Genomic DNA, 14,520 nt, shown 5'->3' on the forward strand with positions numbered 1-14,520 from the left:
AAGCTGAGGCGGGAACTGCTGAGCCCGACACAGGGACGCTGCGGTGGGCTCAGGGACGCTGAGGTGAGCGCTGAGGCGGGAATTGCTGAGGCGGGAACTGCTGAGGCGGAGCGACCGCCCGCGCCCCCTCGCGGAGCGGCTGCCATCGGCGCGGGACGGCCGCAGCCGCGGTGCCGGCTCGGCGTGCTGCATGCTAATGCGCGGTAACTGCCCGGAGAGGAGAGGCGAGGCGGGGCGGAGCGAGCCGCCGCCTGCCCTCTCTCCCTCCCTCTTTCCCTGCCCGCCGCTCCCCCCGCCGTCGCCTCTCCTCCCCGGCCTCCCTGATGCCGAGGAATGGATAGAGCGGCTGCCCTGCGAGCCGCCGGCATGCTGGAGAGGAAGGAGCGGGGCGGCGAGGCGGCGGGGCCGGCCGTGCGGGGCTTGCCGGCCGTGCGGAGTACGCTGCAGCAGTGCGGGCTGCTCCAGGACCTCATCGACATCTCGCTGTCCAACCTGCGCGGGCTCCGCACTAAGTGCGCCGCGTCCAACGACCTCACCCAGCAGGAGATCCGCACCCTGGAGGTACGGGGCCGGGGGAGCCCCGCCGTCGTGATGCGCCGGTCCTGGGGCCGGGCCCTGCCTCCAGCGCCGGGGGCCGCGCTCCTTCACCGGTGCCCGGGCTGCGGGGAGGTGGTGGGAGCCCCTTCCTCTCTCCCCGGGCGCAGAGGGGTGCTGGGGGACGCGGAAGGGAAGCAGGGAGGGGGGTCGGCCACCTTCCCACGCAGGCTGCAGGGCCTCGCCGTCCTGCCACGGTCCCCTCGGGCCGCTGGCATCGCGGCATCCCGCCGGCAGAGCGCGGTGCCGGTGCCCGTGGCGAGGGAAGGCTCGCCGGAGCCGGACAGGTGCGGGTGTCTCGGGCAGGCCGCGATGTGCCCCCGCCTCTCCGCGTTGCTGCCGCCCGGCTGCCGGCCTGCCGCGGACTGGGCGCCTGGGGGGAGGGGGGAGCAGGTGCGGGGTGAGGCGGGGACCCAAGGTGCTTCCCGAGTGCCTAGCAGAGATGAGACGCTGCATCCCTTGTCCCAGGATGCTGGATGCGCAGATGTTTCCCGCCGGTCTCTCGTGTTTGTTTCTGGTGGCTCCTGCTCTGTCCTTCCAGGCCTGTCTCTCTATCCCTGGCTCGGTTTCACTGAGCTAATCCGATCCTCCTTTCCACTCTGTTGGTGTGGCTGACGGCAGCATTGCAGTTCAGGTTGGAGAGATGCTCTGCTGTTAAGAGAGGTTATACAAAATCCTTCATGCAGAGAACGTGTGCTTTTGTGATGCTTTCAAACACGATCTGACTGTATGCATGAGTGTTTAGAAAGGAAATTCAGAGTTGTTCCGTTTGTTTGACCTTTAATACTGCGTAGTGCTTCCCTTTGCCTTGTGTGCAGGTAATGCTGCTCCAAGCAGAGCACACAGTTCCCACCTAGCCCCCTGCTTGGTCAGAAGCAGAGGCCAGTGCTCCTTTTCTCTAGTCCAATACTGGAGGCTGCAGAGCTGGAGCATCAGGCTTAAAGAAGGAAAATCCTTGTGAATCTATAGCAAACATATATACTAGAAAATCCCTCACTTAAATGAAGCTAGGAGAAACAATGGATGCTAACTCTCTGTATGGCCTCTTAGAAATCTGTTGTTCTTTTTTCTCTCTTCCTCAGCCCTCCCCTCCCCCCCCCCCCAAAAAAAAAAAAAAAAAGTTGGTAGTTCTTTTTTTTTCCTGCCACCTCCAAATAGCCTTCAAAAGGCTATTCTTTATAACACAGTGCTTCTGTAGACTTTTGGCAACCTTGTTGTCTTTTCAGTGCTCAAACAATGTAAATCGCCATCAGTTGGAAAACGATCATCAGTACTTTGCTGGTGGACCCATTCTGAAAGAAAACCTTTAATCACAGAGCCTGAAGTACTGCTATCATCTTCAGTTTGTTCTGAAAGCAACAAAAATTGTTGCTGGTGATAGCTATCCAGTATGTGTCTGCAGTCTGTGTTCCTTAAGCAATCATCTGCTTAAACCAATGGGTGCCACTTTTGCTGGTGATCGTAACATTTGTCCCTCATCAGAAAAATCTCTGATGTACTCCCCAGTACGTGATTTCTCTGGGAATTCAACCAAGTACTGAATCCCTGCCAGCCCATGAAGCTACGGGAATGGGTACGACACTGCCCTTTGCTCTCTTCAGTTGCCTGTGCCTGAAGACATGATGTCATCAGGGGCTGGGTCTCCCACTTACTGACTGCACAGTCTGAAGAAGGTTTGTCTGCTGCTTCTGAGCACAAAACCGGGCTGTGGGAGTTGAGGGTCTGTGTTTGTTTTCATAAGTTGTGATTTCTCATGGTGTGCCATGGGGACTCCCAGAGGGCTGCAGGGCTGCCCCAGAAACAGGTGGCCTACACTCCTGGTTGTCACTGTACCTTGTTAATGTGTCAGAAGTGTGTGCATATGTATTCATATGCATTTGGCTATCCGATCAAGTCAGTTCAGGGAGGTGCTCCACAACATGCACAGAGCCAGCATTTGCAGTAGCCTGACTGCAGCATGTGGTTACTGTGCAGCCTGTGAGCAGCTCCTTGCCAGTCAGTAGCAGTGAGAAGCTGCAAGTTTGGAGATCTCCAGTGCCTGCTGTGCTCTCTGCATGGCCTTGAGGAGCCACTGAATGGCTTTGTGGATCCTGCCTAGTAGCTACTGGTGATACGGTTGCTGGGCCTGCAAGTCTCATCAGTGCTTTGGTTTGATCCTGCATGTCTCATGTTCATGTATATTGGTATATAACTGGTAAACTGTACAGCAAAGCCACGAGGATGTGATAAAACCATGAGATAAATACAAGGAACAAACTGGAAGCAGAAGTATTAATTTGGGAAGGGGAGGAGACTTAACTCTAGAAGTTAAGAAGTGGCTCCCGTGGCCAAATACAAGGTTGCGTGTGTGTCTGTTGAAGACAGTCCAATGTACTATGTCAACAAACAGTTTTGATTAAAAACATCAAGTGAAACTGATAAAGAACAAAAAGCAGAGGAAGCTTCTCTAAAATAGTCAATACATAGTTCATGTATGTTGATAACTTTTGTAATGTCTAGTTTTGGTGTCAGAAGTGTGAACGTGACAGGTGAAGGGATATCTCCTTGCATACAACGTTCTGTATCCATAAACAACAGATGTTCTGACCACACAGGTGTAGCAGAGAGTGCTGCTGGGTGAACACAGCTGTCTTAAACCTTATGTCATGCAGGTCAGACAGCAGGTGCATGCTCACTGCCACTTCTGGTTCCCAGGTTAACACAGCCCTGTAATAAAGTTCTGAAAGCAGTAGCACTATGAATTGAATTAGCAGCCTAAAGCACCAGTGAAAAACAAATTTAAATGTATGTTACTTTTATCCAAGATCTACTATCTTTATCCTGTTTGCACCGCTTTCCTCTGAGTTTTCTCAGCCTGTCATATACACCACATGATTCATAATGCATGTGTACTTCAAAGCGTTAACATAACTAAAGGTTAGGTTGTGTGCATGTTTATGTCCCTCCCAATTTACTGAAATGCATCAAGTCCTTCCTCATTCCTCTTCGTGCACAAGGTCTCAAACTGAAGTGCTTGGTAGATAAGGATGTCAAACTGGAACCCCAGCAGGAAAAAATAAGCACTCAGTCTAAAGACCACAGGCAGAGCTTTCTGTAACATAGAAAGAAGAGGGGCTGAAGGAAAGGACTGCGGGAATTACTTAAAAATAGTGTGTTGAGTTTAGATATTTTCCATGAGCTGAGCCCATTTCACATGTATGAAGGCTGTTTCTTAGAGGGGCAGGGAGTTTCTCTGTAGTGCAAAGTGGATTGTGCTGGCTTAGTTCCTAGCAGAGTAGGCTCTCTGATACCACAAGATCTTGTATTTTCTTAATTTTTATATGTTTTACCGAGTAAGTGCCTGAGTGTTTTTACCCAGTGCTTTGGTGTATGGTTTTCTTTCAGCTCTGTCCTCACAGGTTTACTCATTTCTCAAGTAGACTACAAAACCAAAGTGGAAAATAATGAGAGCAAACAATTTCTTGCCATGGAGTAAGCACCCAGCATTGCCCCCAGATATCTTCGCAGAGAAACAACTGTCAGAGTTTTTAACTCTGTCCTTGTGCTAATCCCTTGCATCACCCCTTAAACTGGTTTTGCAAAATTAGAGGTGTATTATTTTCACTGTTTTGTTTGTTTGTTTGTTTATTTCTTTGCCTGTTTGTTTTATAAAAGTGATAACTTTCTGGATCTGTCTCTCTGACCAGGAAGTTGATAACAGGATGAATCCTCCAACACTACTAATTGCAACAAAGATGAGGCAGAATCAGGCTGAACTGAGACCCAGATTATGTTTAGAATGGAGATATATTTTTTTTCTACCTCGATTCTTACATCATAAGAGCTAACTAGAGTGCTTCTGGGAAGGAAGCAAACTGGTTATGGTGGGAGTGTCGGGGTGGGGCAGCAGCGTGCATTGCTGAGATCTGCCTGCTCTTAAGAAAACTGCTTTAATGCTTTCTGACTGACCTGTGTCTCTGATGGAGACATCCTTGGCCCAGGGTGCAGAGATCACTTTGAAGACATCACTTTGACCTCTTCCTCAGGAATGTCTTTTGTTCAGCATCTCCAGAAAAAGTAATACCAGATTAGAAAGCTGCTCTGTGCCACAAATAAGTCTATGACTCCTCAAATCAGTCTTTCAAATTGGCTGAACGATACCTGTAGATTAAATATGTTTGAACTTGCTTTATCATTATCTTCATTCACTTGGTAATTTGACTAGAAAAGGCTTATCTCTTAACAACCAATCTCTAAGCAGAAACAAATGCACTGAAAATGAGGGGAGGAATGGAAGGTGAGGAACTGTAAATTGTCCAGACCTGCAGACTGGAAGTTGGTTGTGTGGTATGCATAAGAAAAGAAAGATTGTGTGTTTCTAAATTTTAAGTAGTGGGAGCAGTGAATCTTTCAGGCCAAACTGCAACCTGTAGCCACATGTTTATAGGCCTTGCTCAGCTGAAAAGACTTCCTTTTCCAGCAGGTCTTATGTAAGAGACATTCTTCCCTTACTTCATCTTACTTTTTGCATATATGCAATGCATTTGTTTTTTCTCAGAGGTGAGCAGAAAGCTTTCTTTTTTTTCCTACATTTGTGCATCTATTTGTATAAGATAGTTTTCAACAGAGAATCTCTGACTTGGAAGGAGAATGAACCATGTGTTATTACAAAGTCTGTAGACATCACCTGTTCTTTCTAACAGCGTGTCTCTGCATATGATCAGAATTTGTATGTTGTAATTGAAGTTAGCTTATCTCTCACAATTAATTTTATTTCTATGTTTACATAAAAAGTCACCAGCCATGTTTTAACATGCCTGGGATAAGCTCTCATGTGTAGGTTGCCATCACATTGAAGATGCAAAATGGCCTTCTTTTCACTTTTTAAGCTTTGTATGTACTTATCTCCTTGACTGGATTCTATGGAGTGCTAAATGGGAAGCAAGAAGGGAGTCCTTTCTTTGTCTCTCCAAAATTGTGTGGCTGCTGGATTGTGTTACAGCAGAATTGTTTCTGCTCATTTTTTTGTGCAGAACCAGCTTGGTAGTCCTTACAGCAACTGAACTCCAGTGAAGTTCACTGGTGCCTGGAGTTAGGACCTCTGTATGTACGTGCCTGCACACACTAACAGGAACCCACAGGCTGTCGTGCTTGACAAGCCTTGCTCTCCACATACAAATTCTGATGTGTATTGCTTGTTCAGAATTGATGCAATCAGGCAAGTAGCCCAGCCTGAACTCCAGTTATATCTAGCTAAACCTGTGGCTGTAACCAGTTTTGCATAGATAGCACCTGAACAGAACTTGATCTGCTACTCAAGTTCAGACAGCAGCTAGTAACTGCATTTTGCACTACAAAAACCCCACTGAGTGTTACGGTTGCATACGGGTGACAGATTTACTGATATGAGTCAGCATGGAGGTACATAAATTTATCACCTGCTGTTCATAAATAGGAACAATTAACAAAAGTCTTGTAACACGCAGAATTATTTGGGGAACAGCTACACTTACGAATATATTGACACCACAGACCATGTTAACTTTCAGATGCTGGTGGGATTGAACTCACTTTCTTTAAGACTAAGGTTTCCTATCCTTATTTTCAACCAAAAAGGGAGCTTTCTCTTCCCAAAAGATAAATTATAATGAAATCATTCTTGGCTATCTGTCACTGTTTTGGGAATTGGAGAATGTATTGGCTAGATTACTGCTGCGGTGAAAGGGACAGCACAGAATGATGTAAAGATGACACCACGTAGAGATACTGACTCAGACATATCAGAGACTTTCTTCCTAGCTCACTTCCCATTCCCATGGAGTAATCCCACATGACTGACAGCTACAGCAAAGCAATGGCTTAGTTGCCACAGCTGATAAGCAAGGAAACAGGATCTTGGAATCTGGAAGCACACCTGTTCCAAAAGAGATGAACAGCCCTTTGAAGATGCAACTCCTGAGCAAGGCTGCAATGCCAGCTACAGATGATCCCAGAGGGTTGTCGTAGCCCTGCAGTACTGCCACGGGAGACACAAGAAACACTCATTTCTTACAAACTGAAGCCATGATGACAGGTAAAAGCAATAGCTTTTCATTAGAAACTCCCACTCCTACGTATGGGCTGAGAATTTTGTAGTTTGACTTACTAATACTTTTGATCAGTCAGAAGTGATTTGGGGAAGGGGTTGCAGCAAGAGTATATGTAAATGAGAAAATGTAGTTAGATGTCTGACTGAAATGCATATCTAATGAATGAGGGGAAAAAAGAAACAGCTTCCAGCCTTCTCAGCAGTGATTTTCCTAAAAGGAGAAAACAAGGAGTTTCATGTGCTTCTTCTTTTGCTTGGGGAAGTTGTTGAAATTATCTGGTGCAATTATCAGATGCAGACCCATGGTGTTCTCTGCCCAGTTGCAACAAGTCTCTAAGAATAAAAATGGTGAATGCTGTTCATTGCTTTGAAATGTTTTGTGAGTGGAGGTCAGTTGTCTGTCATTCCTTTTCTCTGTAGAGAGGAAGTCTAATTTGCATTGTGTGCATCTTGTGGACACTTAATCAGTAGAATAAGGAATCATGCCTTGATGAGGGGCTGGAGAGTGCCTGTGATCTGATGGTTATTCTGTGATTCTTAGTTATCCCGAGTGGAATAGCTCTAATAGCAGAAACTGTGAGATCTACTTTAGAGCAGTAATTAGCATGGCACTGAGGAATCTTGCTGGGATGCAGCAGATCCAGGCTCTCACTTGGATATGTGACATTGCCAGAAGAACTAATTGAGCATGGCTTTCAGAATGCAGCCAGGCGGTGGACAGGGCAGTTTGCTGGTCTGTGGGTCTGAATCCCAGAAAATGTTTGGAAGCTTTTTTTCAAGGAAGTTGTAAAGGTTGGGCAAGCAGTTTCCTGCCCAGTCCTACTCTTGTTATTTGCTTCTAAAACATGGGTTTGTCAATTTATTAAAGAACTTCCACTTCTGTTTGAAGCAACCTAATTTTAGAAAGGAAGTCCTGAGCTGCTCATTGCTGCTGTGTGCGTAGGCTATTGTAGAATCTTGCAGATTCCAGTGTGGCTGTATTTTTAGCTATTAGTTATGCTGACTAAGCTAGAAACAATAAATAATGAGTATTTATTTCCAGACTGAGAACTTCAATCAGGTGTAACAACTGCAAGTTATTAGGTAAGGGATGTAAATGGATTGGTCAGGAAGTAATTGCTGAAAGATGTGGAAGATGTGCGACAGTATTCCTTGTGCTGCCTTATAGTGCTCAATAATTTATCAATCCTTAAAGCACTGAGAATTTTCTATCAAAGGTTTTCATCTTCCAGAGCAGTGTTTTTTGTTTTCTTTTTACCTCGTTAGTCAGCTAGAGGGTTAAACTCTGCTTTAGGAGATAGTTGCACCTCCACCAAAATAAGCAGAAGTTAGAAAGTTTTTGTTGCTTAGAGCTTCAGGGAAAAGAGAAACTGTTTTTGACTGAGCTTTCCACAGAAGACTTCTGACTTTCAGATGTCTCCCTTTTAAAAACTTCTTCATCAACTAAGCAAAACATTTCAGTTTATGGGCCCTTTGTCTTACTGATTAAAACTGAAACTTTCCACAAAGGGAAACACTTCATACAAAAACCTGTAATGTAACTCTCCCACAGGCCAGCACCAGTTAGCAGCATTAGACTCTTAGTGCAGGTGCAGGTCAGATGCAGTGTTTATTTTCCTAATTTTGGTGAATTCTGGAAGCTATATTCTTGTCTGTTTTCTTTTGTTTTAAGGAAACAGCTGACACTGAGATAAACCAAGGTGAGCACAAACACCAAAGACTTAGCATTTCCTTACACAACAAAGCTGGAAGAAGCCCCAGAGTGGATGTCAAAGGGCTTGCTAACCCTGTTTGTATTAAGTAAGGATACTATGTGTGTTAAAACTGGCTGAGTGCTGCAGGCCTGACTTAGCCATGCTGTATCAGTGGTATTTTGTATGGTTATAATGAGGCAGAGCTGCTGTGGGCTGCCTGCCATGGCAACCTCAATTCCTGGGTCATCAGCAGTCATGGACAATGACCTGGAGGGAGTCTACAGAGGGAGTGGGAAAGGAGAGCCTCTGTGAGCACAAGTAGTCAATGGCTGCACTGGAATAGTGGCTGTGTTTCTTCTGAGGCTGCATTTGTAGGAAATACTATCCAACTTCTTGGGAAGATTCTTTTGTAATGATGTTCAATGCATGATGGTGGCCTTAGTTACCTGTTTGCATCTAACCAAACAGGACTTATCTGGTACCAGCTGCCGGTCTGCAACTGAAGGCACAACTAACTTGGCTTAATACTTCTGCTAGGTTGCTGGTAGTATTTAGGTTTTCATTCTTACGGAAACTTAATCTACAGCATCATCCTGCTGCCAAGACATGCAGCAGTTCCACTGATGTGTTCTTCCCCTTCCCCCCCCCCCCCCCCCCCCCCCCTTTTTTTTTTCCTACTGTGTTATTCAGATTGCCCTATTTGCCAATAATGACTAGTTTGTGGTCTGAAGCTAAGAGCTTTGAAGTCAATGGCTGCCTCACAGTGTAAGACTTCAAATTGAAGGTAGTAGCATCTATTCCTTCATTCCTTTGCTGAGAAATGAACTACTAGGACAAGAGCAATGCAGCGGTGATGCAGCACTGCTCTTAGCTGAAGTCCACTGTAGTGTTTGAGAGCTTCTCACAGCATCTTATGCTTTGTATCAAACTGGCTTCCTTAGTGAAGGAGCAAGTTACCCAGCCCATGACATTCTACTAGCAGATCTCCATGGTATTCTTACAAAACACACTGAGCAGTGTGCAGACCTGGTAACTACAAGGTGCATTTGTTTCCTAACACGGTGTACAGAAATTACTCTGATTGTTGATGAGACAGATGACTTTGTGATGCAGCGTAGCAACTAAGAGCTATTTGGAACAGGGTAGGATGACTTCAGGAGAGGAAGCAGGGACCAGTGCTGGTGGCCCAGGTGTCTTTGTAATGGCAATTCTAGTTCTACAGGATTCATGCAGTAAGAGCTCTGAAGCTGACCAGTTGCTGCCGCAGCTGCTCTTGCACTAGTTTGGGGTTAGCACACTACCAATGTAAAGATCTCTGGGGGAAGAACAAAATGCCTGTTACCTGTCCGGCTTCAGAGTTTTTTGCAGCCCCTCATGTCACTTACTTTAACAACTGCATAAGGCATGACAAGAATGCTGGCTTGCCTTGCGAGTTGGGGGAGAAGGCAGACAGACCTTATTCAGATAGACTGGAAATGTCCACGATGTGATATGGGTTTTCAGATGCTTCACTTTCTGCCTTGTCACAGAGCTTTGCTACCTGGCTTCAGCATTGCAGACCTCAGAGACCCCACAGGAGATCCTGACTCAGCAGTTCTGCACAGTTTTGTCTTGCTGGAGCCTGCAGCTGTAAAACCAAGGTGTAGGGGGAGGGGGAAGCACGCGATGAAATGCATAGTCTGATCCCTGCCTCTCTATTCATCACAGATTCTGTGCATAATAAATAGGCTGGATCAGGCTTCTTTTTGTCATCCTGTCATGGTGAGGAGAGGAGCTTGGTGTGAGGTCTCTAACATATGAGGCACGGCCCCTTTATACTGCAAAGAATAATCTCCACATTCAAACTGTATTTTTCAGGGTGAGTTAGCAGCACAGGGCTACCTGACAAAGTGCCTGTGCTGTGGGAACAGTATCAGCAAGCACTGCAAGTCTCTGCATTGCTAGAATTCTTTGGAGTTCTTCTAAATGCTGAGCCTGACCTCCAGCTGCTTAATGAAGTTTGCTGTAGCTCCAAGATTTCTTTGGCCTCAAATTCTGAGGCAAAGGAAATTGGAGAGCCATTCTAATGGATGAGGGATTTTGAAATTTACTAGTGAGAATGGCTCGTTTATTTGGGGAAAAAAGATGATAAGGTTTTTTCCTCAGCATCTTTATCCTTGAAGTCCTGATACCAGGGCAGTTCTGATTCTCTGAAGTTCTGAAACAGTGGGGAGACTTCACAGCTTGAAATCTGAGGCCAAGTGAGATGTAGGTAGAAAGAGGCAGAGTGACCAGTGACCAGCTGGTGGTTTTGTGGTTGGTTGTTTTTCTTTTTTTGTTGTTTTTTAAATCTTCACGGCTAGGGCTTGGGGCAGGTAGTTGGCAATACAGCCTTGAACCTGTTTCCAGGTGCTGACAAGTGGCCCATATGCATGCATTTGTGGCTGAGAGCTGGTATGAACTTGTATGATCAAGAGGATCAAGAGATGATTTATTTTGGTTATTGTATCCTGTAGTACAAGCAACAGTTATTCTGGGTTCTGATAACTTTTTAAAAAGTATTCACTCTTCTATTGGAGCAGTTTCCACTCAGCTTTCTGCACTCAGCCCAATTCCCGTGTTTACTGTAACTTTGTTTTGCTACTCAAAAAAAATCAGCTCAGATCTCCTGTGCTCAGAGCTTAAGACCCAACTTGGCAGCCTATACCCCAGCCAGAAATAAGTATAACTTCTAGGCCAGGGCATTCCTTTCTTTTGAAACTCCATAATGTTTCTACTGCCTGACTTATCCAAGTTTGACCTATTTGTAGAATAGGATATATCCAGTCTGCTGCTCATTGGCAAAAGGTGTTGTGAACGGTTCTAACCTGGTTGCCTAAGATATTAGGTACATACTCCACAGATGCCCAAATGCCACTCGTGAGGCCAGCCAGTAATCTTGCTGTCACTTCAGATGCCCAAAGGCAGAAAGAACTGACTTCCATAACAGCCAACATCAGACAAGTAGAGATCATCACAACTCAATGCAGATAAAGGTACCTTTTTTCTAAATTGTTTTCTCATGTTCTGATGAGCTTCCACTTGCCATCTGCTCTTTACACAGTTGTCATATCATTATCTGTTCTTTCAGAGCCAATTCAATTAGATCTTTCAGTAGGTTTTAATCAAGTGTTATGAGGTTGCTGGTAAATTATTTACAGCCATATCATTTGATGAAACACTTGGTCTGCTAAAGCTATCATGTAAGTGACATACCTGTAGCAAAGAGCACAGCTGGCTTTAACTTAGGACCCCATTTGTGTTCCCTCGAGTTATCCAGTTGGCATTAAACGAATGTCAGGTTACATGAGCCCATGTTTCACATACAGTAGTAGATACTGAATATGGCTGTGCTGACAATGGTGGAGTTGAAGCATTTTAAAACAAGAGTTAAGAGCTGAATTTAGCTCTACTCTCTGCTGATTCAGTTCTTTTATAAGTGCCTTTCAAGGCTGAATACCTTAAACAGTGTGGCCTTGACCCTCACTTGAAGATCCTGCTGTTTCAACAGCAGTGCTGTCTGTTTGTACTGTCTTCAGACTTGGTCTGATGTAAAATAAGTGTTTTTTGATGAGCAAGGTAATAGGAAACAGCACTCGAATAGGAAAGCAAACTGAGAAAGTGTGGTATTTATAGAAGACAGAAGGATTGTTTCTCTGCCTTACTGATGGAAGCCAGTACCAGGAATTGTCAAGGGTGAGTACAAACTCATAGGTGTCAAGCCCTATCCAAGCCCCTATGAGCAGATGGAAGTTGGATGTTCATGTGGACTTGTTAAATTAGAGCTCAAAAAATAAATGTTGTTCTGTTATTAACTACATGAATAACAGTGTTACATGCATTGCTCTGACTCATGACCAAATTTCCTAGCTCACTTGAATAGTTTCTGGAGAGCCTATAACATCAGTAGATCAGCATGTACTAAGCTCCAGCTTACTGTAATTTCGCACAAGCATATCTATTCTCCAGAGTGATCAGGGACTGTTTCAGACTGTTTCCAGATCAGCTTTGTGAGAAAGCCCCAGCAAGGGAGGATACCAGCCTGCCTACACATAAGTATAGTTGTCTAGATTGCAGTTGAACAACCAAGTGCAAAATTTGATATAGTTATCTTGCATAATATTTGAAACTAGGCTTAACAGAGAATATAGGCATTATTGGAGTTCTCTTTCCAGCTCTTCTGCCATTGCTGGTTTCCAACCTACAAAAACCTTTAATCATCTGTACTGAAAAGTGTGCTGTGCTCAGAAGGCAGATGATTTGAGATCAAAAGTTGCAACTTCTTCCGACTCACTACACAAGGACAGAGAACAGTTACAAGATTGCAAGACCACATGACAAGGACTTTTAATTTACTTCTTCATTCTCTAGAATGGCCAAGTCCAACATAGTCTAAGCTAAAAGGAACTGCAGGCAGTCCACCTATTTATTGAGAACATTTCTACTCTGCAGTTTTTCTAACCTCTTCCAGCAAGCAGGTAGGGCAGACTTTCAAAGAAAGTGTTTGGTAGTCCTGGTGTTCCTTAGTATTTGGAAATTAGGATGAAGGTGGAAATAGGAGAAGAAGGGACTTCTCTTATCTTGCACTGTACACATTGCACTCTAATTCTCATGTGGGAATGACTATCATAGATGACATGGTTATAAGACAAATGCAGCCTTAGCACTGCTTATCTGGGTCTGGTATATGAAGCAAACTTGTGACAGACTATCTGCTAGTCTCAATGTTCAAACTCAAGTGAAACTGTATGGTACATTGTTTAGTAGTCTGATCCTTCCTTTCAGCTGCTGTGTAACCCTAAAGCTTTTTCCTCTCTCCTCTCAGTGCTGTTTGTTGGTTCCATGTATATAATCTCTGATCCGAGGCTTTGTGCAGCTCCTAGGAGTATCTGCCTTTGCAGCAGAAAGGAGGCTGCTCCGTGTTACTGAAAGTACAGCAGGTTCTCCTTTCCCCACCCCCAGAGTTGACTATTATTTATGCAACATGATCTAACCCAGATCGGCTGGGAGCTGATGGTCCAGAGTTCATTTCCAGTTATTATTGTAGTATGGAGTCAGTCTGGTTAGAGGCACTTGCTTCCAGCACAAAACATATACCCTTTGAGAGCATAAACAAACTCTAGGTCACTTTTACTTAGCTTCACATAAAAGTGTTTCAGCTAAAAGGAAAAGCAAGCTAGAGTTGAAGCACTGTGAGGAGCTAGTTCAGCAGCCATCTGTAGTAGGCTAAGTAGGGCCCCTTCTAGTAGAAAGGAGATAGAAGGACCACCAAGCTCTAAAATAGCAGTGGAAGTTTGCCTTTTTAGTCTCTAGAGATGTATTGTACAGTTCTTACCTTTGCCTCAATTATGTGTTCAAACTCCTGAATTAGGGCAAATGTGAATAAAACATATGCAGAATTACTTTGCTGGGCTGCAGGGCAGAACTCAGTGGCTCAGGTAAATATGGCTATTTCTGACTTTAATGGCAGAGCAACTACACCTGCTGTCACAGCCCTGTCCTGGTATGTGGGTGTAGCTACTCTGGAGTTCAGTCATCCTAGCTACCACTAGCCCAGCTAGTTATCTTAACCAATTTTTTGTTTTCGTTTTTTAATTACTACCAGAAATCCCTAATAGACAAGGCTCTGGCTTTGAAGGCTGGCATATATAGAAGCTGGTCTCCTAGACTAGAGATAAGAGGCTAAACTTAGATATTCACAAAGTGTTCACTTCTAGCATTGAGTACTGACTTGGCCCTCTGTACAGCCTTGACAACAGTAAGTCAATTGTAACCATAACCAGCACAGAAACACTGAAGTAGTAAGGGAGCTGACGTACTTAGACAAAAAGGCCTCCTTCAACTCTAGTCATCTGCATGCTAATACAGAAGTTTTGTATTTGAGACTGAAAAGACTTTGTATGGCTCTGAATCTGCACTTGGAGATGAGGCTACCTTACAAGAAGTCACACTCTTTCCTTTGTTCCAGGTGGTAATCTGTATAGTGCTCTGGAAGGCAAGGGGTCAGGCAGTTCGTGGAAACCAGTGTCAGGAGAGGCTGTTAAACTCAATGGCAAAGTTTAGTAGGGCAGCACAGAGTGGGTGAGGGCTGCCTCTCAGCTGGACAAACAGGTCACACAGGTTCCAGACACCCTGTCCCAATGAAAG

General features: G+C 44.9%; 1 protein-coding gene across 1 annotated transcript in view; it reads left to right on the forward strand.

The window, feature by feature from the left end:
* Positions 1–216: 216 nt before the first annotated feature.
* Positions 217–14,520, forward strand: part of KSR1 (kinase suppressor of ras 1) — a 57,472-nt gene continuing 43,168 nt past the window's right edge. Inside the window, exon 1 of the mRNA XM_072353522.1 lies at positions 217–561. Coding sequence (XP_072209623.1) covers positions 334–561 — 228 coding nt within the window. The 5' untranslated portion in view covers positions 217–333. The remainder of the gene's footprint in view (positions 562–14,520) is intronic.

This window comes from Excalfactoria chinensis, chromosome 19 (genome assembly GCF_039878825.1).
Source record: "Excalfactoria chinensis isolate bCotChi1 chromosome 19, bCotChi1.hap2, whole genome shotgun sequence".
NCBI lineage: Eukaryota > Metazoa > Chordata > Aves > Galliformes > Phasianidae > Excalfactoria > Excalfactoria chinensis.